Genomic DNA, 25,298 nt, shown 5'->3' on the forward strand with positions numbered 1-25,298 from the left:
GATCTTGTTTCGCTGCCTGCGGCCCCGTTCATTGCTGGCTCGCGCCGTTATCAGTTTATAGTTAAAAGCTTCCGCTGCGGTTTTCCGGTTTGGCTGGGCGCAGGTGGCCCGTTAATTAGCGGCGCTTTCAGTTCCTCTTTTCCTCGCTAGCTACCGCCGGTGGATTCCGCGTGGTCTGGCTGCGAGCTTCCCTGAAGCCCCGTGCTGACCGAACCTGACATACCGCCCCCCTGAAGACAATTCCCCCCCCCGGCTCTATTTCAGCTTCCCGGGGTATTTTTTGTAAAAGTCCCGCACTAGGTCCGGTGCCCTTATGTGGGTTTTACTCACCCATTCGCTGTGGGACTTGGGAAAATGTTTCCATTGCACTAGGAGCTGGGTCTGCCCCTTGTGCCTCCGGGCGTCCAGTATCTGGTGGGCGTGGAATGTTGCAAGCACACCAGACAGTTGAAAAAGAAAAAAGGGCATTAGGAGCATATCCGAAGGGCAGTGAAGAAGATGCACTGAAGCTAGTACACCATGAAGGTTTACTAAATACCAAAGAAACCAAACTGGCCTATAAGAAAGACCAAATGAAGAACAGAAAAGAGATGCGGCAAGGCAAAGTATTACATAGCCAGTACACAAAAAAACTAGCAGGCAAAGCAGGTAACAAGAAGATCTGGCAATGGCTAAGAGCAGGAAAATTGAAGAAAGAGACAGGGGCTAATTCTGGCTGCACAAGACCAAGCCTTAAGAACAAATGCATACAAAGCCAGAATTGAGGAGACAGCAACAGACAGCAAATGCCGTCTCTGCAAAGGAGCTGAAGAAACAGTGGACTACCCAGTCAGCTGCTGCAAGAAGATTGCACAGTCTGATTACAAACAATGGTATGATAAGGTAGCAACAATGGTGCAATGGAATATCTCCAAGAAATACCACTTGCCTGCAAGCAAGACCACAACACAGACAAAGTAATAGAAAATGAAGAAGCTGTGGGACTTTAGAATTCAAACAGACAAGCACCTGCCACACAACACCCCAGACTTAACAGCTGTTGATAAGAAAGACAAAAAGGTCTGGATAGTGGACACTGCAATACCTGGAGACAGCAGAATAGGAGAGACAGAATTGGGGAAAATCACAAAATACAAAGACCTTCAAATAGAAGTAAAAGGTAGAAAATAGAAGTAGTGGCAAAAGAAAGCAAAGAGTTATAGGCACCTTAGTTGCAGTCCCACAACATCTGGAGCACCGCTTGAAGACCATCGGCATTGACAAAATCACCATCAGTCAATTGCAAAAGGCAGCTTTACTTGGAACAGCTTATGTCCTGCGACGATACCTTTAACACCATCGAACAACACATCTACCTATCCCAGATCCTTGGGAAGGACTCGATAGGTAGATAAAAATGCCAAATCCAGTCTAAACATCTGGCTGTGTGACCAACAATAATAATACACTCTACGCTTGCTGACAAACTCTCCCAGAAGCTTCATATAAATGTTCAGTAAGGTAGGGGAAAGGACTGAGTCCTGAGGCACCCCATAAGAGACTACCCAAAGGCCAGTCCTCTTCCCCAAATTGGACCTGCCTGCTCAGTCTTATGAGCTGCTTTGATTCTGAGGCTGAAGAGGAGAACCTAGCAGATTCTCAGCCTGTAGTTGGAGAGCCAGTCAGCTGCCAGGAACAACTCTCACCAGCACAGGTGACTCCCAATCCAGAAAGCAAGGAATGAAATGTTGATAATGGGAGAGTGCCAAGCCCCCAAACATGCTGTCATCCAATGAGTCAGTCTCTCTTCCTCCCTCTGAAGATGCCAGCTGCTGGTGAAATGTCTGAAAATCTGCTGTCTAGACCACAGTCATGAAATCCTGAAGCTCAACAGAGTGCCCAACAGATACTGACCGTGAAGCCTACACCAGCATATTTAGATATTCCTTCTTCATTATTATGAGTCAGTGCATTGCATGGCTGCACTTAACTGGTGGGCAATACAAAGTTGGCTTGCAAGGCAGTCTCTTAAGTTAGAGAATCCAGCTTATATAGAATGGGACAATCCTGTGCATTGGCAGTAATGGCAGCAAAGTGTATGTGCTCCTTCATTTTTACTGTGTCAACAGATCATGCCCCAGCAGCCTGTCAGGATCTGCGTAAGCTAGAAATCAAAGCATAGTTAAAATGTAGAATAGTGATGCATAGTTGACAGGGTTAAATGTTAGAGTTGTTAATTGTAGGCCCGCTTGCTTGTTCCTGCCATAAAAGTCAGGAGAGAAGAGGAATTAAAACATTTAGAGCCAGGTGCCGTTATTTTGGTTAAAGGCGCCAACAAGGTCAAGCAGCCGTGAGTCCAGGAGAAAGGCGTGGAGAATTTCAAGCGGGAAAAGTAGAATAGGGGGGGGGGGAAGGGGTTAAAAGGAAAGCTTCAGGCCGGGGAAAATTAGACTCAACAATCTATGGATGCTGTATGCTGCTTCTCAAATAAAGAAATCTTTGATGGAACCAAATAGAGTCCAGAGGATTTACTGAACTTGGGAACTGAGTGTGCAGACTCTGACACAGCCCTCTTTACAGTGAACTCGCTATAGAAGTGCTGTTGTGGGTATATGTGGAACAGTTTGTTGGTAAAATCACTCAGGTCTTCTGTTCTTACCTTGGGCAGCTCAAGTCAGTAGCAGTGGGGGAGAAGTCAGCTTGGTAGCCACTGTCTCATGGGGTAAAACAGGGGTTGGTTCCCTCCCTACTGTTTAGTATCCATATGTAGGTGTTGGGAGGAATTATCTGGGAGTTTAAGGTACATTACCGTAACCGTGCTAATAATACAGAGTTTTTAAACTCTCACTCCGGGCCCAGCTGGAGATGCCATCAGCCTTATCTGGCGTCTGAAGGCCTTTGGGATCTGGATGGGATGAAACAAGCTAAAACTGAAGACACGTAAGGTGGAGTTGCTGTATGTTCATTACACACAGTTCCAGTGGTGTCTCTCAAGGGGGTGGCCTGAGGGAGCAGTTCCATGACCTGAGGAACCTCCTGGACTCATAGCCACTGCTGTGTGAACAAGTGGAAGTCAGAAGGCCTTTGTCCAGTCCAGCTAATGTGAGGGTTGCAGCCCTTCCTGGAGCAAGAGAACCTAAATACAGTGACTAATGTCCTTAGCACTGCTTGCTTGGACTTGGCAATGCGCTCTACATAGGGCTACATTTAAAAACCACTCAGAAATTGCAACTGGTTCAAAATGCAGTAGTCCATCTATTGACTCGTACTCACGGCCATGACCATATTACTTCTATGTTGTGAACTTTGCATTGGTCACTGACAGGTTTCCTGATACAAGCCAAAATACTAATTTTAAATAATAAAGCCCTAGATGTCTTGGCACCAAGGTTATTGCAGGACCATCTACTCCAACCTGAGTTGGTCCATCCAATGTGATAATACAAGGAAAAGCTGCTGCTGGTAACCCATTTTTGTGAAGTGAAGGTAGCCAAGGCCAGAAAACAGGTTTTTTGCCATGCCCCCAATTCTTTGAAATAGCCTCCCCCCAGTAGTGAAATAGCCTCCCATCCTTTCAATGCTGACTTTTTGGATAGCCTTCAGAGATTAACTCTTCATGATCTGCATTTGTGTTTTTGTAACTTGTATTTTGTCATTGGCATTATTACTATCAATTTTACTAATTATTAGATTAGGTTTATGTTGCATTGGGTTGAGTGGGTTTGACTTACTGTTGTGGACATTTTATTAATTTATTATTGTGGATATTTTATTTTTAACATATGTCTTCATTGTAAGTCACTAGGAAACTGGAGGGATTCAGGAACATGCTAATAATAATATACTATAAAAATAGTACACAGGTAGTCCTCGCCTAATGACTATTCGTTCAGTGACCATTCGAACTTACAGCGGTGCTTCCCCACCTGCCTCTCCCCTCCCCCATCTCTGCCCTTTTGGCCTCCCTGCACAGCGTCACTCCTCGGCGGTGACACTGAGGCTGAATTAGAGGCCCAGGGCCTTCAGCAGTCTCAGCCAGCTGCCACCAACCCTGGGCCTCTACTTCAGCCCCAGTACCACCTGCACTGCCACCAAGGAGTGCTGCCTCAAGCTCCATGCTGTGGCCAGCCACCAAGCGCCAAATGGAGGACCCAGCCACTCTCACCGCCCTGTGCTCCACAAACCCTGACATGCCCAGCTGACCTTCACCGTCTTCCTCACGCTGCTGATGAGGTGTGCCTGGCCTGGCCCTATGCGAGGCAGCTGCTGGCTGTGCCAGGCCTTCTTCCCAAGGCTGCCTGCGCCATTCTCCAAATTGCGTGCACTTTGAAGCATTGCACTGAAGCAATGCTTCAGAAGGCCTCAAATGCTTTCTGAAGGCTTTCCAAAGCATTGCAAGAATGGCACGCACTGTTTGGAGAACAGTGGGTGCAGCCATCTGGCAACGTTTCAGAAGGCCTTCAGAAGGATCACAAGAAAGGCATGCGCTATTTGAAGAATGGCACACATGGCCTCAGGAAGGAGGCCTGGCAGAGCCAGCAGCTGCCTCGCACAGGGTCACTCCTGGTGTGCCTCAGCAGCAGCAGGCGAAAGATGGCTAAGGTCAGCTGGGCACAGCAGGGCCTGCAGAGTGCAGGGTGGTAGAGATGGTTGGGACTTTATGTTGTGGTGCTGGAATGGCTGTGGCACAGGCTTGAGGCGCACTCCTTGGTGGCAGCACCAGCAGCGCTGGAGCTGAAGTAGAAGCCTGGTGGCGGTGGCAGCCAGCTGAGACTGCTGAAGGCCTCGGGCCTCTACTTTCCCCTAGCGCCACCACCGAGGAGTGCTGCTATGCAGGGCAGCAAGAAGGGCAGAGATGGGAGGGAGATAGGTGGGTAGGAGGAGCTGAAGAGGAACAGCCCCTTACCTTACCGAGGCTCAGGGCTGGGAGGGACCAAGCTAGGAATGACTTGGATTGGGGTGGGTCCTGGCCTAATAACCAGTGGGGTTTGGTTAACGACGGCAACGGGGACTACTGGAATTGCCATCCCTAAGCGATGCGTTAACGTGACATTGCGCTTTACGACCACATTGCTTAGCGATGGAATACCATCATAATTTGAGGATTGCCTGTAGCAATTATTGTTACTATTTGGAATGGATTAAAATTCCAAAGAAACCCAACAATTGCGTTCATGTCTCACAGACAGGGAGAACCAACATATCTGGTTGAAGAGTCAATGAGAAACAAATTCGTGGATATTTTACCATTCATATTATTTTAACCATATTTTTAATAATACAGCTATTGCTATTGTTTGTTAGATACATTGTAAATTACTATAGGCAAACTCTTGTGAAAAAGTGAAGAAGTTCATTAAGTGTAAAATGAATGCATTTTTTGTCCACAGCATATTAAACAATTCATTAATGAGACCTGGCTGGAACGACATGGCTCACCACTCCCTCAAGAAAACATTGTCTTGTTGTGGTCCTTCATTGTGTCCAGTTACGGGATTGGAGGACTCTTAGGGAGTGTCTGTTGTGGATACCTCACCACAAAATATAGGAAGTAAGCTTCTTTACTAGTTAGATATATCTATAGTATGGCCTTACTCATTATCTTCAAGTACCAAATGTTCAAAATGTTTGAAACTGTACACCAGGCCAACAGTTTGGTGCCCTATTCAGGGTGTTCACAGGGCATGGTAAAAATAAAAGTCAAGATGGTGGCCACAAAACTCTCCTTCAATATTCTTTCCTCAAAGTTAAATATTCCCAGCTCCTTTAATCTCTCCCTGATTATCCTTCTTGTCCTTCTCTAAACCTGTTTGAGATTATCTGAATCCTTCTTACGGGTAGTCCTTGGTTAACAACCACTTGTTCAGTGACCATTTGAAGTTCTGACAGTACAGAACGAGTGGTACTTAGGACTGGTCCTTGAAGTTCCAGCTTTCCCAGCACCCTTGCAGTCATGTGATTGTGATCTGGGCCCTTGGCTACTAGCTCGCACTTACAGCAGTTACAGCATCCCACGGTCACATGATCACCATTTGCGACTTTCCCTGCCAGCTTCCCACAAGCAAAGTCAACGGGGAAACCGGCAGGGAAGGTCACAAGTCACTCGGGTAAGTTTCCCCCACCGTGCAGCAGCTACTCCCAGCCCCTCCCCATTTGTACCACACCTCGCTGGTCCCTTGCATAGCCTTCTGCACCCTAAAGCAGCCACCCCAAGCCCTGCCATGCTTATGCCATGCCACACTACCCCTCATGTTCCCTTCTGTACTGGCAGCAGCCACTTACCTGCCCACAGCCTGCTTGTGAGCTGCCTGGGACTTACAGTTTCTTGCCAGATTTCCCACTGACTGCTTGTTGGAAGCCAGTAGGAAGTTCCAAGGAGGTCCTTGCTTAACAACCTGCGACCCTTGCAATGGGGAGTACCAGGATTGCTGCTGCTAAGCAATGAGGTCACGTGATGTCACGCTTTACGACTGCATCACTTAGTGATGAAAATCTGGTCCCAATTACCATTGTTAACCAAGGACTACTTGTACATTGTAGCTTCCAGAGCACAATACTGAGGTGGGGTCTCGAAGTATTACTTTCAATGATGTAGAAATTATTCTTTTGTTGATAAAATATGAAATTAATTGGCCTTTTCAGCAGTCAAGGCACATTGCTGACTCACTTTTAGCTTTTAATTAATGTTTTAGTTTTTGAAGATAATGGTGTTTGCTGTCCTCCAGTTATCCAGTATGACACATAAGGGTTCAGCCAGATCTTCAACTAGTTCCACAGGTACCCCAGGATGCAACTCATCTAGTCTTGGAATGTAAACTAATTCAAAGTACAAAGTATTCTCTGATCATGTTTCTATCAACTGTGTGCTTCGATCCTGCCCCTTCATACTGCTCTTCACAATTCCCTAGTGAAAGCCATTGTTTTTATCATTGTTGAAGACTGAATTAAAACAGAATTTGAATAGCTCTGTCTTTCCTTTGATAGTTGTTAGCATTCTGCCTTCTTTACTAAATGGGCAGCATACTGATTCTTTAGTATCACTTCTACTCTGAACATACCTACAGAAGCTCCTTCTGCTATTCTTAGCACCCACTGCTACCCTCCATTCATTCTGACACCAGCTGTACAGTTCCAGGCTACTGGACAGCACCCTTCCTGTGTGATTTGCCCCTCTTTCATTTCAGTTTTTGTTTTTAGTTCTTCACTAATCTTTTTCTGTAGCCAAGTTGACTTCTTCTGCTGTCCACTTTTTTTCCTCCTCACTGGAATTGTTTGCAATTGTGCTTTTAATATCTCCTTCTTTAGGAACTCCCACCTCTCTTTCTGAGCTTCTTTACCCATTAGTTTCTCCTGTTGTGCACTTATATGTTCACTTTCCCCCAAAGGTCCTGTGACTCGCACTTCCTCTAAGTTATCCATTAATATCAGATGAAAGCAGCTGACCCTCCTGTGGCTTTCTCCAGCCTTTGAGAGAGAAAGTTGTCAGTGAGATCAAACAGGAATTACCTGGCAGGACCATCCTTGGGAGAATATGTCTCCTAACAAATGTTGAGGTCATTAAAAGCCATTCCCCATTAATGAATTGTAGCAACTCCATAGCATCACCCTGCCATCAGCTGAGATGATACGAATCCTGTCCTTATTGTTTTTATTAGGCAGTACAGCGGCTGGGTAACTAACAGGGGAATTAGCAATTTCTCATATCACTTTGATTTTATACAGTTTGTTTTCAGAAGACATCATCCAGACCTTCTCTTGGTTTGGAAGCCAATGCCAGACATCCACAAGGGTATTTTTTAAATTTGTTCCTCCACTTATTTTAAACCAGATGCTCTTTACAGTATTGGCAAGTTCGTTCACATGGATTTCTAAGCAAAACTAAATACTGTAGCTTTCCATAGTTATATTTCTATTATGAAAGTCATCCCAACATGTCCCTTAAATTGCATTTGCTCTTCTGTACTAACAGTTCAAGTTTATCTTATTTTCCATTCTGTGAGCACTCAGGTATAGACTATGAAAGCCATGAACTGTTTGTTTGTAAGATTTGTACAGCTGCCCATCTTAAAACACAACTCTGGGTGGTTCACAACAATAAAACTCAGAACTATGAAAATCACAAAACATAAAACCATAAAACTTCATGAGCCAAGTGGTTTAAAAAGCCCCAGTTCAGCAACATTTCTACTTTCCACCATGCCCAGATGTTTATCTGCCAGTCTTCTTTCAGGATTTCCAAGCTCACCCCTACAAGATTCAGTTCAAAGCCCTCCTAATCAAGCTTGCCACGCTTTAGCCAAAGACGTCTTATCAGTTCTTGTCAGGTGCCACTCATCTTGTGCCAACAATCAATCATCTAAATACCTTACACTATGGTCCCGGAGCCAAATTTCTACCAGTGACACCATTTGTATGGCCAGTCATTGACTTGCAATCGGGGGCATCCACAGGAATGTGAAAAAAAGTCAAGATGATGGCTGAACTCCATGGTCATGTTCTACCCCTTCTAACAATTAGATGTTAAAATAAGAGAATTGGAACAAAAGCATAAAACCAATCTAAACAAACAGTTGAAATAATTGCAAGAAACTAAACAACAGTTAAATTTATTCGAAACAGAAGAATTGCACAAGAAAATAAAATGCATGGTCATGGACACAATCTTTTTTGACCCTCCCCTCTTTGCACACCCTACTTGCAGTAGTTTTCTTTCTAGTCCTCTTCTATGGACTGGAAGCATGTGGAGAATACCATCTGAACCCTTTAGGGATTAGGGTATTGTGCTTCCTTCTGAAATCTTCAAAGTCTGTGCTGATTCACTTGGAGCTGTTCTCCAAAGAAGATGTCCCCACATGCATCAGCTGGAAAGGTAATTGTCTGTGGACTTGGCAATTGTTCAGTCACATATTGATCCTTGCTTCTGGCAATGCATCCAATTGGTATACATTTCTTTAATTTCCTCATAATACTGAGTTACCAGCTTAGCATGACTTCTTATACAGTACCTTTGTATTTGTCTCTCCTTCGATGATTCCTTCTTCTGCAGTTTCTCTTTTTCTTCCCTAAATGCTCTGAGCCTGTTATGTCTGCAGGGGCCTAAAACCTGTTTCTGAATATGCAGAATGACTGTGTTTCTTGCTTCCGGTTGTTTTTCTCACCCACTGAAATTGCTCATCTGTCTGAATATTGAGGGCTGCTGCTTCTTTTGAACTGATAAATCCTTGTACTTTCTCATCAAATGAAATGTGTGACCGCTCACTGCTCCAATCCTTTTTTTTTTTCTTTAAGGACTGCTTTTGTTTACTGAGAACCTATGCCAGGTTATTTTTGGTCAATTCAAACATGCTATAAGTATCACAGATCATAACATATATGCTACTGCCCATTCACTTCTTCAGCTTAGAGCACACCAACAGAAAGACTTATTTCTCAAGCTCCCTCTAGCCTGAGAAACTCTTGACTCAGAGGGACAATCTTAGGAACTCCCCATTAGACTCCAGCTTGCTCAATGAGCTCATTCTCTAGGACCAGACTGCCTTATATTCCTCTTACAGTCTCTGCTTACTCAATAATAAGCAGTCATCCAATTACCCATAATGGGCAATGGACAGCTCTCAGGATGTATCACTTGCAGTCAAACAGTTATTCAGAAATGGGTTTTTCAGTCCTCACAGTTCAACATACCAATCCTCAGTACTCTTTGCTTCTCTAGTCACCCTTCTTCTCCCCCTGTTGAACCCACCAGGCAAACTCCTGTTAGCTCTATTTCCTCACTCAATGAGCTTATACCTTGGCACTTTGTTGTTGTTGTTTGTGCCTTCAAGTCACTCCTGGTGACTGCCTGGACAAGTCCCTGCAGTTTTCTTGGCAAGATTTTCAGAAGTGGTTTGCGATTGCCTGCTTCCTAGGGCTGAGGGAGAGTGACTGGCCCAAGGTCACCCAGCTGGCTTTGTGCCCAAGGCAGGACTGGAACTCACAGTCTCCCAGTTTCTAGCCTGGTGCCTTAACCACTACACCAAACTGGCTCTCATTCCCTGGAACTAGGCTGCCTATATTCAGAGACTACAGTCTAAATTACTTAATACGCAGCCAGAAGATAAAGTTATTCGGTTGTTTTCCATTTCTTAAGTGGCCTTTGCCTATGTAGGAGCTATGGGTAAAACATATTGTGCAAATTTCCAGAGTTAACTGAGTTTGATTTGTATGTTGCAGAAGTGCACCACCTGAAGTTTCAGGGTCACAGGCAACTCCTTAGAACATTGGATGTGGCTCCCAAGAGCCCTTCAGAAATTATTACTAAATTATAAATTTTAATGTAACGGGGAACATTATTAAACAAATGACTAAAGCATAATTGTATAAACTCTATTTTCTGTTTTTGTCCTGGTCTCACCCACTACTTGTCAATTTTTTTGGCAACTGCCTGAATGGAAACAGATACTCAGCACGATTCCCAGAATTCTCTTTAGCAAGACATTTATTGAGATGAAACGGATAGGGGGACAAGATTTCACCAAGTTTAGAACCAATATTACCATGTACTGTAAATTAAGACAGAAACATTCTGGTTCTCTTTTTCAAGCCTTGCTATGAACTGGTTAAAAGACGAATCTCTTCCCAATAATAGGAATTTGGAGATAAATGTTCACATAAGGGTCTCTTGAATCTTTATCAGTTTGGAACCAATTCTTACACTACTTTTGGAAGCACAGGTGTCAGGTTGCACTTAAGGCAAGTGCTTCCCTTTGCATGGATACAATTATGCAGCCTGATATGCTGCTTTGAAAATTATAGATGATAGAAGTTCATAGTCCAATAGGGACAAACAAAAAAACCCTCAATGTATAGTGCTTAAATGCATTGTACTATTACAGATTACGTAGTCCTGCTGTTGCTTAGAAACCCCCTGGAAATCTCTCTCTCTCACTGGGCCCTCCTTCTGTTGCAGGAAGAAGTGCCAGATGTTCACCAACCTCATCATGCTGACTGCTGCCCTGCTCATGGCTTTCAGCAAGATGGCCAAATCTTTTGAGATGATCCTCCTTGGGCGCCTCCTGTATGGGATTGGCATTGGTATGCTGGATGTGTTGTGGCTCTGGGCAAGTTCATCAAACCCAGAATGGGCAAAGATCAAACATTCTAGAGAAGGCTGATTCAGGAGGCGGTTAACCCAAAGCCCTTATTGGCACAGGCTTCTCCCTCTTTCTCCCCTTCTGAAATCACTTGGCATAATTGTAACTCTTCTCACACAACTACACACGATGGAGTCCAGCTTGGGCACACAAAGACCCAAACTCAGTACTCAAGGATGGCATTTTTATGTCAGCAAAGAGATGATCTGACTCGTTATGTTCAACCAAATAATTCAGTAATGCCTCTCTGCAGTGTAAGATGATTTTAATGAAATTACAACTTAGATTAATTGCAGGCCAGCTGGTTCCATGCTCTTCTTCACAACCTTTTTCCTTTCTTAAGGGTTTTCTTTCAATATACATCCTCAATATGTGGGAGAGATTTCACCTAAGAAGTTGCGTGGATTTACAAATGCCACTGTTGCTGTTTTTCTGACGCTTGGCAAAGTTGCAGGACAAGTTATTGGTCTTGGGTGAGTGCCGTTCCAAAACGCCTTAAATGAAAGTCACCAAGGGTGTTAAGTAAACATTAAATTTAAGCCTCATTTTTAGTTTTTCATTTCAGTTGAAACTGGAGTATTTGGCTTTGATCCTGATGATATGAAACCTTGATTTCAGAATACAGAACTGAGATCTGAGTTATTTACTTGTTTTATATGGCCACCCACTCACCAAGTGATTCTGGGCTGTTAACAGGGATTTAAAACATCACAATATGAAAAGACCATAAAATAATAAAGGGCCTTCTTAAAGGCCAGCAGGATTGGCACCATCTGAATCTCAGGGCAGGGGGGAGCACTGCTTCCAGGGCAGGTGCTGTTACATGAGTCTGCCCAGATATGAAGACTTTAGCATGGCTGCCCCACCAACCAAAACCAGGGATTCAGTAGCAACGTGCCTTTTTTAGCTGTAGCCCATTTATGGTATTTCCTTCCCAAAGAGGAAGTTCTGTATTTCCTTTACACTACCCAGTAAAACTTATTTGTCTGAGCCAATTGATACTTAGATATTATGCTAGATTTTTTTTAAAAAGTTTACTTCCCGACTATACTGTAATTCTTGGTTGTGGTAAGTGCTGCTTCATTTCACTGTTATTGGTTATATCCATTGTTTTATGTAAGCTGGGAATTTACAGAATAAAAATCTTAAAATAATATATGAACTGGATTATTCATTATCTTGATATTTGCTGTGCAACAGAAATCTGATCAGCCATCTCTTTTTTCTTCTAAAAAATAAATAGTCTAGATACAGAAGAAACTGTTGAACAAAAAATACTTTGAATTTTTTATGGTAAACCCAGGGACATACATTGTAGAATCTCAAGTTTCCCACCTCCCTGGATTCAATTTCATATAGAATTTCAAATAAGACAGTTGCAAACAGTGGTCTTGCATTGCTTACAATATGAGTGACTTTCCAGGGGAAAAGGAAAACCTCATTTATATTCCTGGCTCTTAAAATAGCATAATAAAAATATCCCCTTCATGCTGGCTGATACCTAGACAGATATATATCTAAACAAATCTGGAGTATCTATTTCAGTTTTCTATGGAAAACTGGAGAGTGGGCAGAAATCTAATATTTAAATTTTAATGCTGTTCAGTCCCAAGGGCCTTGGAGGAGGGAATTTGTCCCATCTTTGCTTGGCGACAGTGGGAAGAACAATTTCACAATTTCCACCCATTTTACCCACACCGAGTGTCCTTGACTCTGCCAAGGCTCACAGAGCATGGGGAATATTGTGGTGAGCAAATTAGGACTGGCGGACAATAGCCAAAGCTTTCACTCTACTGGCCTAATAAAAATTATGCTCTTCCTTTCTCTGCAGGGAAATTTTGGGCTCAGAGTCCTTGTGGCCCCTGCTGTTGGCTTTCAGTGGACTCACAGCCACAATCCAGCTGGTGACACTCCCATGCTTCCCTGACTCCCCACCCTACCTTCTGATACAGAAAGGCAACGAAGATGCCTTCCTGAAAGGTAGGATCCTTCTTCTCCAGCTGAAAGGGGAACAGGGCTGGAACGTGCTTCTAAACTCAGTGGCAAGCTTCTTGCCAGGTCCAGTAGCCCTCTGCCTTGGAGGCAAGCAGGATCACCAACAGACAACTGGGGAGAGGAGAGGATGGGGAGCTGCTGTTACAAAGGAGGAAAGATAGTAAGTGGGAAGGCAACATCAAGCCTGTCCTGCCTAAGATTTGGGGGAACTGCCACCAAAGAAACCTGAGAGACTTATGTTTTTCCATCACCATGCCTATGCTCTTGAACTGAAAAATTGGTTAAAAAATGATGGAATTAAAGAAGCCTTGCAGCAGAGGATAGTTATAAACATTTAGGCATCCAACAAGCAAATAACATTAGATGCTTGGAAGTCAATGCAGTGTAATCAAGGAATATAAAGGAAGGATAAGGAAAGTGCTGAAATCCAAGCTTAATGGTAGAAATACTATTAAAGCCACCAACCCTTGGGTTAGCCTACTTCTTCGATCCTCTGCAGGAATTACAAGCTGGACGCAAGCTGAACTAGAAGCACCAGACTGAAAAACCTGGCAAACTGTGACCATGAACCATGCACTAGATCTACGTAGTGACCCTGATAGATCATATGTGCCTCCATCGTATGTGAAGGTTGAAGTGGAATGCTACCACAAACAGTTGAAGAAGGAAAAAAGGCTCTGGCTGAATACACAGGGTAGCCAAAAAACATACAAAATGACCTAATAAAGGAAGAGGTACTGAAAAGCAGTGCAACCAAGGATGTATGTAAGAACAAGCACTGATGATGCGAAGGCAAACTGACCAAAGAAGCCAATACATACCCAGCACTTAATAATGTCCAAGGAATAGTTAATAATGAAAAAACATGGCAATGGTTAAAAAAGACATATTAAAAAAACAGAAGGACTTATTTTAGTGGGTCAAGAACAGTCATTATACCCAAATGTAATGAAAGCTAAAATTGGGAAAACTCAACATGACAGTAAATGCTGGCCATGCAAAGAACAGGAGGGGAATGTTGAACACGTGGTACTTGGATGACCAGATGGAATATTTAGAAAAACACAATAAAATGGCCATCTTAATTCATTGGAATCTTACGAAGAATTATAACTTGCCAGCAACAAAAAAATGGTGGGATCAAAATATTGAAAAAATGGCTGCAAATTGTTCCAAATACAAAATGATAAACATTAACCAGACATGACTGTAGTTACAAAAAAACAAGTATGGATAATTAGCATTCAATAACTGGAGACAGAAGGGCAATGAGAAAGAAGCAGAAACTCAGAAAAATATAAAGGCCCTCAAAGGTCAAGCAAATGTGGAAAAAGAAAATATAGTGGTACCAATAGTGGTTGGTGTGCTTGGTGTCATATCAAAAGATGTGAAAGAGCACTTGGATACAAGAGGGATGGATAGAATTTCAATACATTAATTACAAAAAGCTGCATTACTTGGAACAGCACATACTTTACAGCAATATCTGCAACTATCCTAGATCCATGGGAAGGATAAGACTGTACCAAAAGTACAATCCTAACCAACTGGTAGACTCTGTATAAACACCAACAGTAATAAATTGCTCTCATGACTCAACGCTAAGGTAACCTTTCATACTCTTATCTTTATTAATGACATTTATTCTCGTCACTGCACCCAGAGAGTATGGGATGGAAACTCCATTGGTCACTCTTGCTGATGACTCGTGTCATGGCATGGATGCTGGGGGTGCAGCCAACCTTGTCCTGGTAGATCTCTCAGCAGCCTTGATACCACCAACTACAGGATCTGACAAGGAGCAGGAAACATCATTTTGCAGTAGTTCTCCTTTCCGAGTGGATGGGTTGATGGCTGCAGGGGGGAAGAGACTGCCTCTGCAGGGACTCCAATATGGGGTGTTCCAGAGCTTGGTTCTCTCCCCCATCCTCTTTAACATTTACATGAAGCTACTGGTAGAGATCATCTATCAACGTGGTTTGTTGATGACATGCAACTATACATCTCTGTCCCAGGCCAAATGGAGAATGCAGTGGAAGCCTTGTCCTTGGAGGTTGTCAGGGCCCGGATGGGCCTGACTTGATCAAGCTGACTTGATTGAAGCAAGACAGAGTGGCTGTTGGTTCTGAAATCAAGTAATTCTGGAGTAATACCAATTTTGGCTTTTAATGAGCCTGTGCTCTCCTCAAAAAAGAGGCTCATAATCAGGGGAACTCCTAGACTCACAGCTCCTCCTGGAAGAACAAGCAGAGACTGTGGCCGGGAGGCCTTTGCCCAGCTTTAGCTGGTGTGTGTTGCAGCCTTACTAAAATAGACCAACTGAATTCATACCCTTATCACCTAGCATCAAGATTTTTTCTACATGGGCTGTTCCTGAAAACCACCCAGAACCTTCAGCTGATGCATTTTACAGCTATCCATGTGCTTACTGGACAATACCACTGCTACAGGAGCTGCATTGGTTACCAGTTTGTTCCTTAGTGCAATTCAAAAAAGATTTCATTTATTGGAACCGTACATGCAACTCTAAGCAAAACATTGCTGAAACTAAAGCCCACGCTTTTTTCCCCCTTTACTTTATCTCTACTTCTCACCCCCCTCTTTCCAGGCGCCAGTTCTGTTTCCCACAGAGGTGCAACCTTGCACATTCCTATCCTCTGATAACAGTCCATCTTCCTGGCCTCTGATATCACACCAATTCCTTCTACTTTCCTTTTCCCCCTCCCCCTACTAAAGAATGGCAGAAACGAAGCAAGCAACTACTAAGCTAATATTTTGATTGCTGAAGGTTCTGACAGCTAGTTATTAACCTAATAAAGCCCTGTATGACTGCAGATCATCTATGCCAAGTAAATTCTGCCTGTCTAATCCAGGTGAATAGAGAGCACCTACTGAAGGCCCCCTCCTATAAGGAGGTACAGGTAGTCCTCACTTAACAATTGGGACCAGCAACTCCATTGCTAAGCAATGTGGTTATTGAGACAGTACATGACCACAACAGACTTATGACCTGACTTCCATTGCAGTTGTTAAACAAGTCACCACAGGTCATTAAGCGAGACATCACATGACTGCAACTTGCAATTTTATTGCCAGCTTCTCCATTGACTCTGCTTGTCAGAAGCCAGCTGTGAAGCATGCAGATGGCAACATGTCCACGGGATGCTGTGACGGTTATAAATGCCCATCAGTTGCAAAGCACCCAAATCTTGATCATGTGACTGCAGGGACACTGTGATGGTTGTAAGTGCAAGGACCAGTCATAAAGTTACTTTTTCAACATCATAATAACTATGAACAGAGGCTAAACAGGGCAGTCATTAAGTGAGGACTACCTTTACAATGGGAGGGGACATAGGGGCAGGCATTCTAAGTGGCCATTGGCCTCCTTTAGAACAGATTACGCCCCCAAGACAAGAAGGGTCCTGTCAGTCTTCCCAAGTAGACCAGACAGGAAACACAACCAGATGAGGTAATTCTATTTTATTGTAAGGCTCTTACAGAATCTTGCAAGTCTGAAAGTACAAATCTTCCACCATCTTTACAGCCTGAAAATATAGGGAGGGTCCCTTCTGAGCCTCTTGCTCTGCCCATTATGCAGCTACAGGCTATGTTCCCTCTTATGTGACCATTCCCTAGGCAGCATCTCTTCATCCCATCTCTCAAGGTCTTTCTCACATACCATTATAGGACCCCACTCCAACAAATAGTTAAGACTAGCTTTTCTGGCAGGTCTTTGATGATTAATCAACTAAAGAAAGAGCTGTATTTCCTACTATTTCCTGTTTTATTATTTTTACAGTATTGCTACTCTGTACTGTATTCTGATTTTGTATACACTTAGAACAGTTGGAGATAGTTTATCAATCTTATAAATAAAATAAATATTAACCCATAATCTAGTCCCCATATCCATTACTTATTGCCCATAAATCAATCACCTCAAGTGTACATTGGTCTAGGATCACCCAAGGGGGCAAAGGGACACAAGCGTACCATCATGTATGTCCTTCCTTCCACAGCCATCAAACAGCTCTGGGGTGAAGGTGACCATCAAGCCGAGATTGATGACATCAAAAGGGAAAAGGCAGCCATGTCTTGCACGAAAAGTCTCCGAGTCCTAGAGGTGCTGAGGGCCCAATCACTGCGCTGGCAGCTGTATGTGATGATCACCGTCATGAGCACCCTGCAGCTGTGTGGCATCAATGCAGTTGAGTCTTTGCTCAGTGAAATCCCACAACTGCTGCTCTTCTCTGTCACTGTTGGCAGGAAGTAAAGCAACCTGTGGCTCAGCCCATCACAGAACCCAGGTTTGCAAGATCATAGAACCATTTAAGAAAAAAAAAAGTTTCTGGACCTTTTTGGTATAATCCAGGCTGGTCTGGACAACATCAGTCTCCCATCCTTAAAATCAGGTACTATTTAGCTGGATCTGAGGCGCCTTTTCTAAAAAGAACTTTTCCCTTCTCTCCTCTGTCTTCTCTTCTAAATACATTACCTATCTTCTCTTTTTTTTCCCCTAGATCTACTTCTACTCCTTTGAAGTTTTTCGCACAGCCCAGTTTGAAGAAACTCTCATTCCATACATTGCACTGGGTGTTGGCATCTGCGAGTGCCTCTCATCCATCCTGTGTGTAAGTTCAAGAGAACACAGCAGGGAAGAAGGGAGAACATTATTAAAGATGGGTAGAACCATGTGTTCCTTTTCTTTAGAATCAGGTTGAAGATGGTAAGTGATGCTGGTCCCATTATTTTTTGCTGACAGCTGGTTTTCTGTGAGACAGAAATGGTGTGATTTGCATCATTTGTGCTGATGCAATTATGCACTCTTTGATTTATCAGATTTTGGAGAATCTTAGCCTTTCCCACAATTAGTCCATTAAAACATGTTTTCTCTCTATTCCCTTTTCCTGCATTTCAGAGTTCTCTGATTGACCGTTTTGGGCGGAAACTTCTGCTATGGGGAGGATATGCTGTGATGGTGCTGGTGCTGGCTGCACTCACAATAACCCTCTCACTCCAAGTAAGGGAGATTGTTTAGTGTTTTCTGGCAAAAGAGGAAGTATCTGCTTCTGCCAATGGTTAAGTATGGCAGGAATGGTAAAATGAAGACCAGTCAGATCTGCACTGTGGGCATATCTCAGAAGTCCCATTCTAGTCCAGGAGGGTCAAATATCCCCTTAACCCAATTTGGCACCTCAAATCTCCAATTATGTTAGCAACAGTCAGGAATCAGAGTATTGTTGCTGTTATTTTTTAAAGGACCCTTTTTTTCATTCTAGCATCGCTTCTTTTGGATGCACTACCTGAGTGTCATTTTCATCTTCCTCTTTGTAATCTTCTATGGAATTGGACCTTGTGAGTATCTCCATGCTGGGCAGATGGCTGTACAGGTTTGAATGGTGAAGAACTGTCTCTGACCCAATCCTACCAAGACCAATGGCTGTGGGTATTTGGCCCACCCAGATCTGGGGATATTCCATCTTTGACCTTGGTTGGGGTTGCACTTCCCCTTCCAAGGCAGTGCACAATCTGGGGCTCTTCCTGGACTCCCAGTTCCAGCTCAAAGAGCAAGTGGCAGCTATAGCCAGGAGGGCCTTTGCACAGTTTCAACTGCCCTTGAAGACCACCCAGAAGTTCCAACCGGTCCAGAGCACAGTGGCACAGACTGTCAGGGTACTGTGAGTGAAAACGAGCAAGTAGTTTAGGGGCTTTAACATTAACACTGTCCACCCATTCGTGATGGGTTTGGGGAAAATGTTTCCATTGAATCAAGTACTGGAGTTTGCCTTTATGTTTTCTAGAGTCCAAAACGTCTTTTACTTCGAAGTGACTTTGTCCTTCAATCATGAAAGGTGTTGGTGGAGACGGATCAGGATGCCAAGTTTCAGAGGGCTTGAATGCTTTCAGCAAATTTGCATGGAAAACAGGATGAATATTTCTATAATGTTTTGGCAATGATAATTTAAATGCCACAGGGTTTATAACTTTCTCAATTGGGAAAGGTCCCACATATTTTGGAGCAAGTTTTTTAGATGGTTGGGAAGATTTTAAATTTTTTGTAGAAAGCCAGACTAGGTCGCCTACCTTCCAAGGGGGGGTTGCAGTGCGTTTTCTGTCGGCGAATTTTTTATGCTGGCTTTTTGCTTTTTCTAGAGATTTCACAATTAGTGGCCACAGATTTGTAATGTTATTTATCCATTGGTCTGTTGAGAATTCAGGGGGGTTTTTAAGTGGTAATTCTGAGAAAGGCGGAAAGTCCTGGCCAGATGCTATTTTGTATGGCGTAAATCCAGTGCTTTGATGCACTGTGTTGTTATAAGCTACTTCAGTGAAAGGAAGGAGCTCAGACCAATCATCCTGTTGATGATTTGTGAAACATCTTAAATATTGTTCCAATAAAGAGTTAATTTTCTCCATAGATCCGTCAGTCTCCGGATGAAAACTGGAACTCAAAGCTTGAGTAGATCCAAGTAATGTAAGAAATTCCCTCCAAAATTTGGAGGTGAACTGTGGCCCGCGATCTGAAATCACCCGCTTGGGGGCGCCATGGAGGTGGTAGACATGTGTAATGAACAGTTTAGCTAATTTTTTAGCATTTGGAATTGATGAACATGGAACAAAATGTGCTTGTTTAGAAAACAGATCCACTACAACCCAAATCACTGTGTTGTGATTACTCAGAGGTAAATCCACAATAAAGTCCATAGAAACTTCTTCCCAAGGTTTTTTTGGAGATGCCACAGATTGAAGAAGGCCGAGAGGTTTCCCCCCTCTCTTCTTTGACATTGCACATACAGGGCATGTAGAAACATAGTCAGAAATGTCTTTTCTCATGGTTGGCCACCAAAATTGTCTGCGCAGAAGGTGTAAGGTTTTTATAAATCCAAAATGCCCGGAAGTTTTGTCATCATGTCCCCTTTCTAGAATTTGTTTACGAAATGAAAGCGGAACATAAAGCTTGTCTCCCATCCACCAAGCTTGGTCTTCATGGGTTAAAGTATTTTTATTATTCTGGAACCATTCATCAGAATCTAAAGCAGCATTTATCTTTTGGAGTAGGTCGTTGGTAGGGTTTTGTTTTTGGAGTTTTGCTTGAGATCTGGTTAGGGCCACTGAGCCAGGTTCTGTTTGAGGTGGTGCTTTAAGGATTACCGGGGCCACCACCTGTTCTCTTTGGCTGTTATGCTGAGGCAATCTTGACAATGCATCAGCTAAAAAATTTTTTCCCCCTGGTATGAATTTTAAAGTGAAGTTAAAGCGACTGAAGAATTGGGCCCAGCGTACTTGTTTAGGAGACAACTTTCTTGGAGCTGTAAGAGACTCCAAATTCTTGTGGTCTGTCCATACTTCAAAAGGCTGGGCTCCTCCCTCCAGGAGATGCCTCCAGGTCATAAGGGCCCAGCGTACTGCAAAAGCCTCCTTTTCCCAAACAAGCCACCTTCTTTCTGTATCAGTAAATTTGCGAGAAATATAAGCACAGGGTTTGAGTACACCCTCTTCATCTTTTTGAAGTAAAACAGCCCCAATTGCTACGTCTGAGGCATCGGCCTGTATCACAAATGGCTTGTCAGGGTCTGGGTGTTTCAAAATTGGCTCTGCTGTAAATAAAGCTTTCAGAGCCTCAAAAGCTTTTTGGCACTCTTCTGTCCATGTTAACGGGGCCCCGGGTTTTTGAGCTTTCGCTACAACTTTGCCTTTTGTTTTTAGTAAATCTGTTAATGGCAAAGCCACTTGTGCAAAGTTTGGAATGAATTGGCGATAAAAATTGGCAAAGCCCAAAAAACTTTGCAATTGCCTCCGAGTTTTAGGTGGTTCCCAACCCAAAACATCTTTTACTTTAGCGGGGTCCATTTCAATTCCTGCCTTAGAAATGCGATACCCCAGGTAGTCTACTTGTGTTTTATGAAACTCGCATTTTGACAGTTTGGCATACAATTGAGCTTTCAACAATTTTTTCAGAACAGTCCTCACCAATTTCACATGTTCCTTTAGGTTGTCTGAGTAGATCAAGATATCATCTAAGTAAACCAGTACTCCTTGATATAAATGCTCATGTAGCACTTCATTAATTAGTTGCATAAACACCCCGGGCGCTCCCGAAAGCCCGAATGGGAGGACCTTGTACTCATAGCATCCAAAGGGGGTTGAAAAAGCAGTTAAATGCTCGTCTCCTTTGCGAATTCTTACTCTGAAATATGCCTCCCTTAAGTCCAATTTAGTAAATATTTTCCCCTTTGAGAGTTGAGCAAGCAGGTCCTTCATCAACGGGAGGGGATATTTATTTTCTTTACAGATTGCATTGAGGCCCCTGTAGTCTGTGCATAGCCTCAAGCTTCCATCCTTCTTTTCCCAAAATAACACGGGAGCTGCCATGTGTGATTTAGCTGGCTGTATAAATCCCCTTGCCAGATTTGTGTCTATAAATTCCCTCAGAGCAGCAAGCTCTTTCTGGGTCATTGAATAAGTTTTCTTTTTGGGGAATTTAGCTCCTGGCTGAATCTCTATGGCACAGTCAGTGTCTCTGTGGGAAGGCAGTGTGTCTGCTTCTTTCTTGCTGAACACAGCCTGTAAATCCCTGTAGGGTTCAGGAATGTTTTTAAGGGACTCTGGGTCCAAATCTAGTGATTTGTTCATGCTGCTAGCTGTTGCCGCAGTTTCTGTTCTTCCTGACTGCTCAGGTCCCAAATAAATTCCATCTGCAAATTGCAGTTGCCCCGTCTTCCAAAAAACATGAGGATCCCACTTTTTCACCCAGTTCGCTCCGAGGATTAGGGCGTAATTCCCTAAAGGAGCCACTAAGCATTTAAGAGTCTCTTTGTGGGTCCCTACTTGCAGCTCAAAAGGCTCCGTGCAATACAGCACCGCCCCTCCCCCTGCTTTGGAACCATCCAGCTGGGTGAACACTATTGGGGTCTTTATTTTTTTCACCCTTAGCTCCAACGCGTTAACCAGTATGGGACTGATCAAACAGCGTGAGCAGCCGGTATCCATTAGCGCGGTTAGCGTGGCTTTGTACTCTGTTCTGAGCGCTGAAATAGTCACTTTAAGGGTGGTAACACTCACCGACTCATCGTCATCGGAGTCGTCTTCCTCCTCCTCCGGCTCAGCCTTGGGTTTGTGAGCAGGTTTGTCGGCCTCGACTCTTGCCTCTTGTTCTTTTCCCACCGATCCATTTTTGTAGATGACGAGGTCTGGGAACGGCGATTCTGTGCCTGCCGCAGCGGTTCCTTTTTTCCCTTTCGCGCCGGGCTTTTGCGCTGCTCCAGCGGGCTTTTTCGCCTCCCCCCCCCCCGTGCGGGTGGCAGTTTAGGACAGGAAGGTGCCAGATGACCCGGCTCGCTGCAGCGGAAGCAAATGCGATCGGCCCCTCTAGGAATTCTCTCGTCTCCTCCCCTCGATGGTTGTCTTCGGGACGTCGACGCCGGGGCGCTGGGTCTCCTACCGAAGTCCGGGTCCACTCTTCTCCACTGGGCTTCGACGTTCCCCGCGTGCTGGATCCATCCGTCTAGGGAATTTGGGTCTCCCCAGGCGAACGCCAACTTCCAGAGATCGCGACGCATTCCTTGCTGGAAGCAGTCAATTTTGAACTGCTCCGGCCAATCAGGAAGCAGCCCCGCAACGCTGCAAAACTCCAGGGCGTACTCGCCAAGGCTACGGGTTCCCTGACGCAGCGTGCTCAGTTGCGCCCGGGCTCTGGTGACTACTCCGGGGTCCTCAAATCTCCTGCGAAGGGCGGTTAGGAACCCACCCAGGTGGTTTAGTTCTGGCGCTTGTGCCGCTCGGAGCTGGATCAGCCACTCCCCCGCCTTGCCGGTGAACGCTCTGCAGATGTAGAGTACGCGCTCCCGGTCGGAGACAAAAAGATGCCCCGTCTGCTCCATGCATATCGTGATCTGCGCCATGAAGCTGGGTACTTCCTTCGGGTCCCCGCTAAATTTTTCGGTCAACCCCCAGCGCTTTAAAAGGGCATCTTGCTGGGCTTGGATTGGGGCAACCCTCCAAGGTACCATCGGGGCGGGCGCAGGTGGCGGAGCTGGGCCTGCCGGAGGACCCGGTGCTGCCGGAGCTGGGGGGGTGGCAGGTGTGGTTGGTGGGGCTATCAGCGATTCCTCTAGCCCTTCTTCTTCGGCCCCCCCCTCTGCGCCCGGGCTTTGGTACAGACCTGAACGACGGACGAGCTCGCTCATCCTCATCAGCTCCCTCTTCATCAAGGTGTTTTCCGATTGCAGGATCTGCACGCAATCTTCTAGGATCCCCCTCCCGGTGGATTCGGTTCTCCCTGTCGTCAGGGCCCAACGCTTATCAGGCTCCATGTCTAGGAATGACATCTCCCCCGTCAGCTCTTCCATGCTCCACAACTTAGTTTTGCGCCGGTCGGGCTTCCGTGGCGCCGGGAGAGACGGGTAGGTGCCGGTCAGGGATTCCTCCCCCACGGATCCACCTACAGCCCCGGCCACGGGGCATTCCTCCTCCATTTCCGCAGCCGCGGTCGGCTTTTCGAGGGATTTCTCCATGGTGGTGGTTTCCCTGGTAAATCCCTCGTAAAGTGGGGTGAGACTCAACAAAATGTCAGAGTCTGCACACTCAATCCCAAAGTTCAGTAAATCCTCTGGAGACAAAAGGTTCCATCAGAGATTTCTTTATTTAGGAGAAGTACACAGCATCATAGTTTGTTGAGTCTGACTCAACATAGCAAAGCCTTGTCTTTTTAAGCCCAACTTCCCCCCCTTCTAGGTTTCTATTCCCGCTTGCAGCTCTTCGTGCCTTGCTCCAGTTCTCACACCTCCTGGCCTTGGATGTCTGGCTCAAGATAGAGATAACGGCACCTGGCCTCCTCTTTCCCCCCCTTTTATGGCAGGTCAAGCAAACGGTTAGAATAACATTCCCAGCATTTCACTATTGATCTATGGTTAGCAATAAAAGCAAAAGTATGGTTAGTAATCAAAGCACATTAAAACAATTGAAGATTCTGGTTTGCGTAGATCCTGACACAGACCATGACAGGCATGCCTCAGTATGCCCATGTAACACCTCTGCTTCACAATCTGTACTAGTTGCCAGCTTGTTTCCCAGTACAATTCAAGGTGCTGGTCATTACTTCTAAAGCCGTACATGGCATAGGACTTGGTTATTTGCGGGATTGTCTCCCATAGTATTTGTTCAGCTGTTTCAATCTGGCAGGATTGGCACACTCCAGGTTCCTTCAATTAAACAATGTCATCTATTAGGACCACAGAATCACACCTTCTTTGTAGCAGCATCTGGCCTCTGAAACAAGATTCTCCCCAAGATCTAGATGGCCCCCACTCTGCTGTTGTTTAGAAGAGTCAAGAAACCTGACCCAGGCCTTTGGCAACGGAGAGTGAAATCTTTTGCGTCATTTCCATCCAATCTGTCATTCTTGCCATCTTTTATCTTTTTTTCCCCATTTTAATTGGTTTTATTGTAATTTCCTTCTTTGATTGTTGTGAGCCACCTAGTCATCAGGAGTCAGGTAGCATACATGTTTGATAAATAAATAAATGGGATTTGGGGTCAAGGAGCTTGTAGCTCAGCTCAAAGCAACATGCCACTGGGTTAGAAATATGAAAGGCCTTGCTGTTGTTAGGCACTCAACACCTGAGCTGAGGTATGTCCCCTAATCCTGCCGAGACCCAACCATGGGATCTGGAATGATGAGTTACTTTTAAGAGGATGCAATGAGGCTGCCCACTAATTCTTGCTGCCCTCAGAAAAGCATCTATCCTTGCCCAGGATGACGAGTCCATCCATGGCCACAAGAAAACCTTTTTCTTCACTCTTCCCACAGCTTGAGGCTACACATTTCCAAATGAACACTGACCCTGTCATACTGGGCATTTCTTTCTCTCCCTCTTTGCTAGCTGGCGCCACAATATCAGTTATGGTTGAAATCTTCAATCAAACATACCGTCCATCTGCCTTTGTGATTGTGGGATTTATCAACTGGATGGGACTCTTTCTGCTTGGGATGATCTTCCCATTCATTGTGGTAAGAGAGTAACTTGATTTGGCCAATGCACCTGAGTCACAAAAAGATCAGATGCCATATGGTACTACAACAAGCATATTTCTGTCGTGACTTAACTACACAACAATAGGAAAGAGAAAAGGAAGGGGCTTGCTTGATGAACCAAGTCCAGCCCTGTATTGATCTGTCTACAAACAACA

At 44.5% G+C, this 25,298-nt stretch overlaps 2 protein-coding genes across 4 annotated transcripts in view; one reads left to right on the top strand and one right to left on the bottom strand.

Moving 5' to 3' along the window:
• LOC112543138 (solute carrier family 2, facilitated glucose transporter member 11-like) overlaps window positions 1-25,298 on the top strand; it is a 40,849-nt gene that overhangs the window by 15,011 nt on the left and 540 nt on the right. Inside the window, exons 3-11 of one of the 3 annotated variants that reach the window (XM_088143713.1) lie at window positions 5,370-5,530; window positions 10,928-11,052; window positions 11,455-11,584; window positions 12,943-13,091; window positions 17,129-17,316; window positions 17,630-17,778; window positions 17,976-18,129; window positions 18,389-18,464; window positions 24,992-25,119. In XM_088143713.1, the coding sequence (XP_087999839.1) occupies window positions 5,370-5,530; window positions 10,928-11,052; window positions 11,455-11,584; window positions 12,943-13,091; window positions 17,129-17,316; window positions 17,630-17,778; window positions 17,976-18,129; window positions 18,389-18,464; window positions 24,992-25,119 (1,260 nt within the window). The remainder of the gene's footprint in view (window positions 1-5,369; window positions 5,531-10,927; window positions 11,053-11,454; window positions 11,585-12,942; window positions 13,092-17,128; window positions 17,317-17,629; window positions 17,779-17,975; window positions 18,130-18,388; window positions 18,465-24,991; window positions 25,120-25,298) is intronic. The other 2 variants (XM_088143710.1, XM_088143712.1) reach the window with 2 other exon arrangements.
• LOC148215351 (uncharacterized) lies at window positions 20,431-24,998 on the bottom strand. Its single transcript, XM_088143709.1, has 2 exons — window positions 22,173-24,998; window positions 20,431-20,554 (listed from the first exon to the last, which is right to left on the bottom strand). Exons 1-2 carry the CDS (start codon window positions 23,621-23,623, stop codon window positions 20,458-20,460), a joined length of 1,548 nt encoding a protein of 515 aa, XP_087999835.1. The 5' UTR covers window positions 23,624-24,998; the 3' UTR covers window positions 20,431-20,457.

Source organism: Python bivittatus, unplaced genomic scaffold (genome assembly GCF_059951505.1).
Source record: "Python bivittatus isolate LINGU-HERP-01145 unplaced genomic scaffold, Pbiv_v1 ctg000390_np1212, whole genome shotgun sequence".
Taxonomy (NCBI): domain Eukaryota; kingdom Metazoa; phylum Chordata; class Lepidosauria; order Squamata; family Pythonidae; genus Python; species Python bivittatus.

Bases quoted from the DNA above. Each gene is read 5' to 3' on its own strand.
- LOC148215351 (XM_088143709.1), bottom strand. From the start codon at position 23,623: ATGGAGAAATCCCTCGAAAAGCCGACCGCGGCTGCGGAAATGGAGGAG. The intron at 20,555-22,172 runs GTGAGTGTTACC...TTACTGATACAG, and splicing joins ACTCCGATGACGATGAGTCG to AAAGAAGGTGGCTTGTTTGG.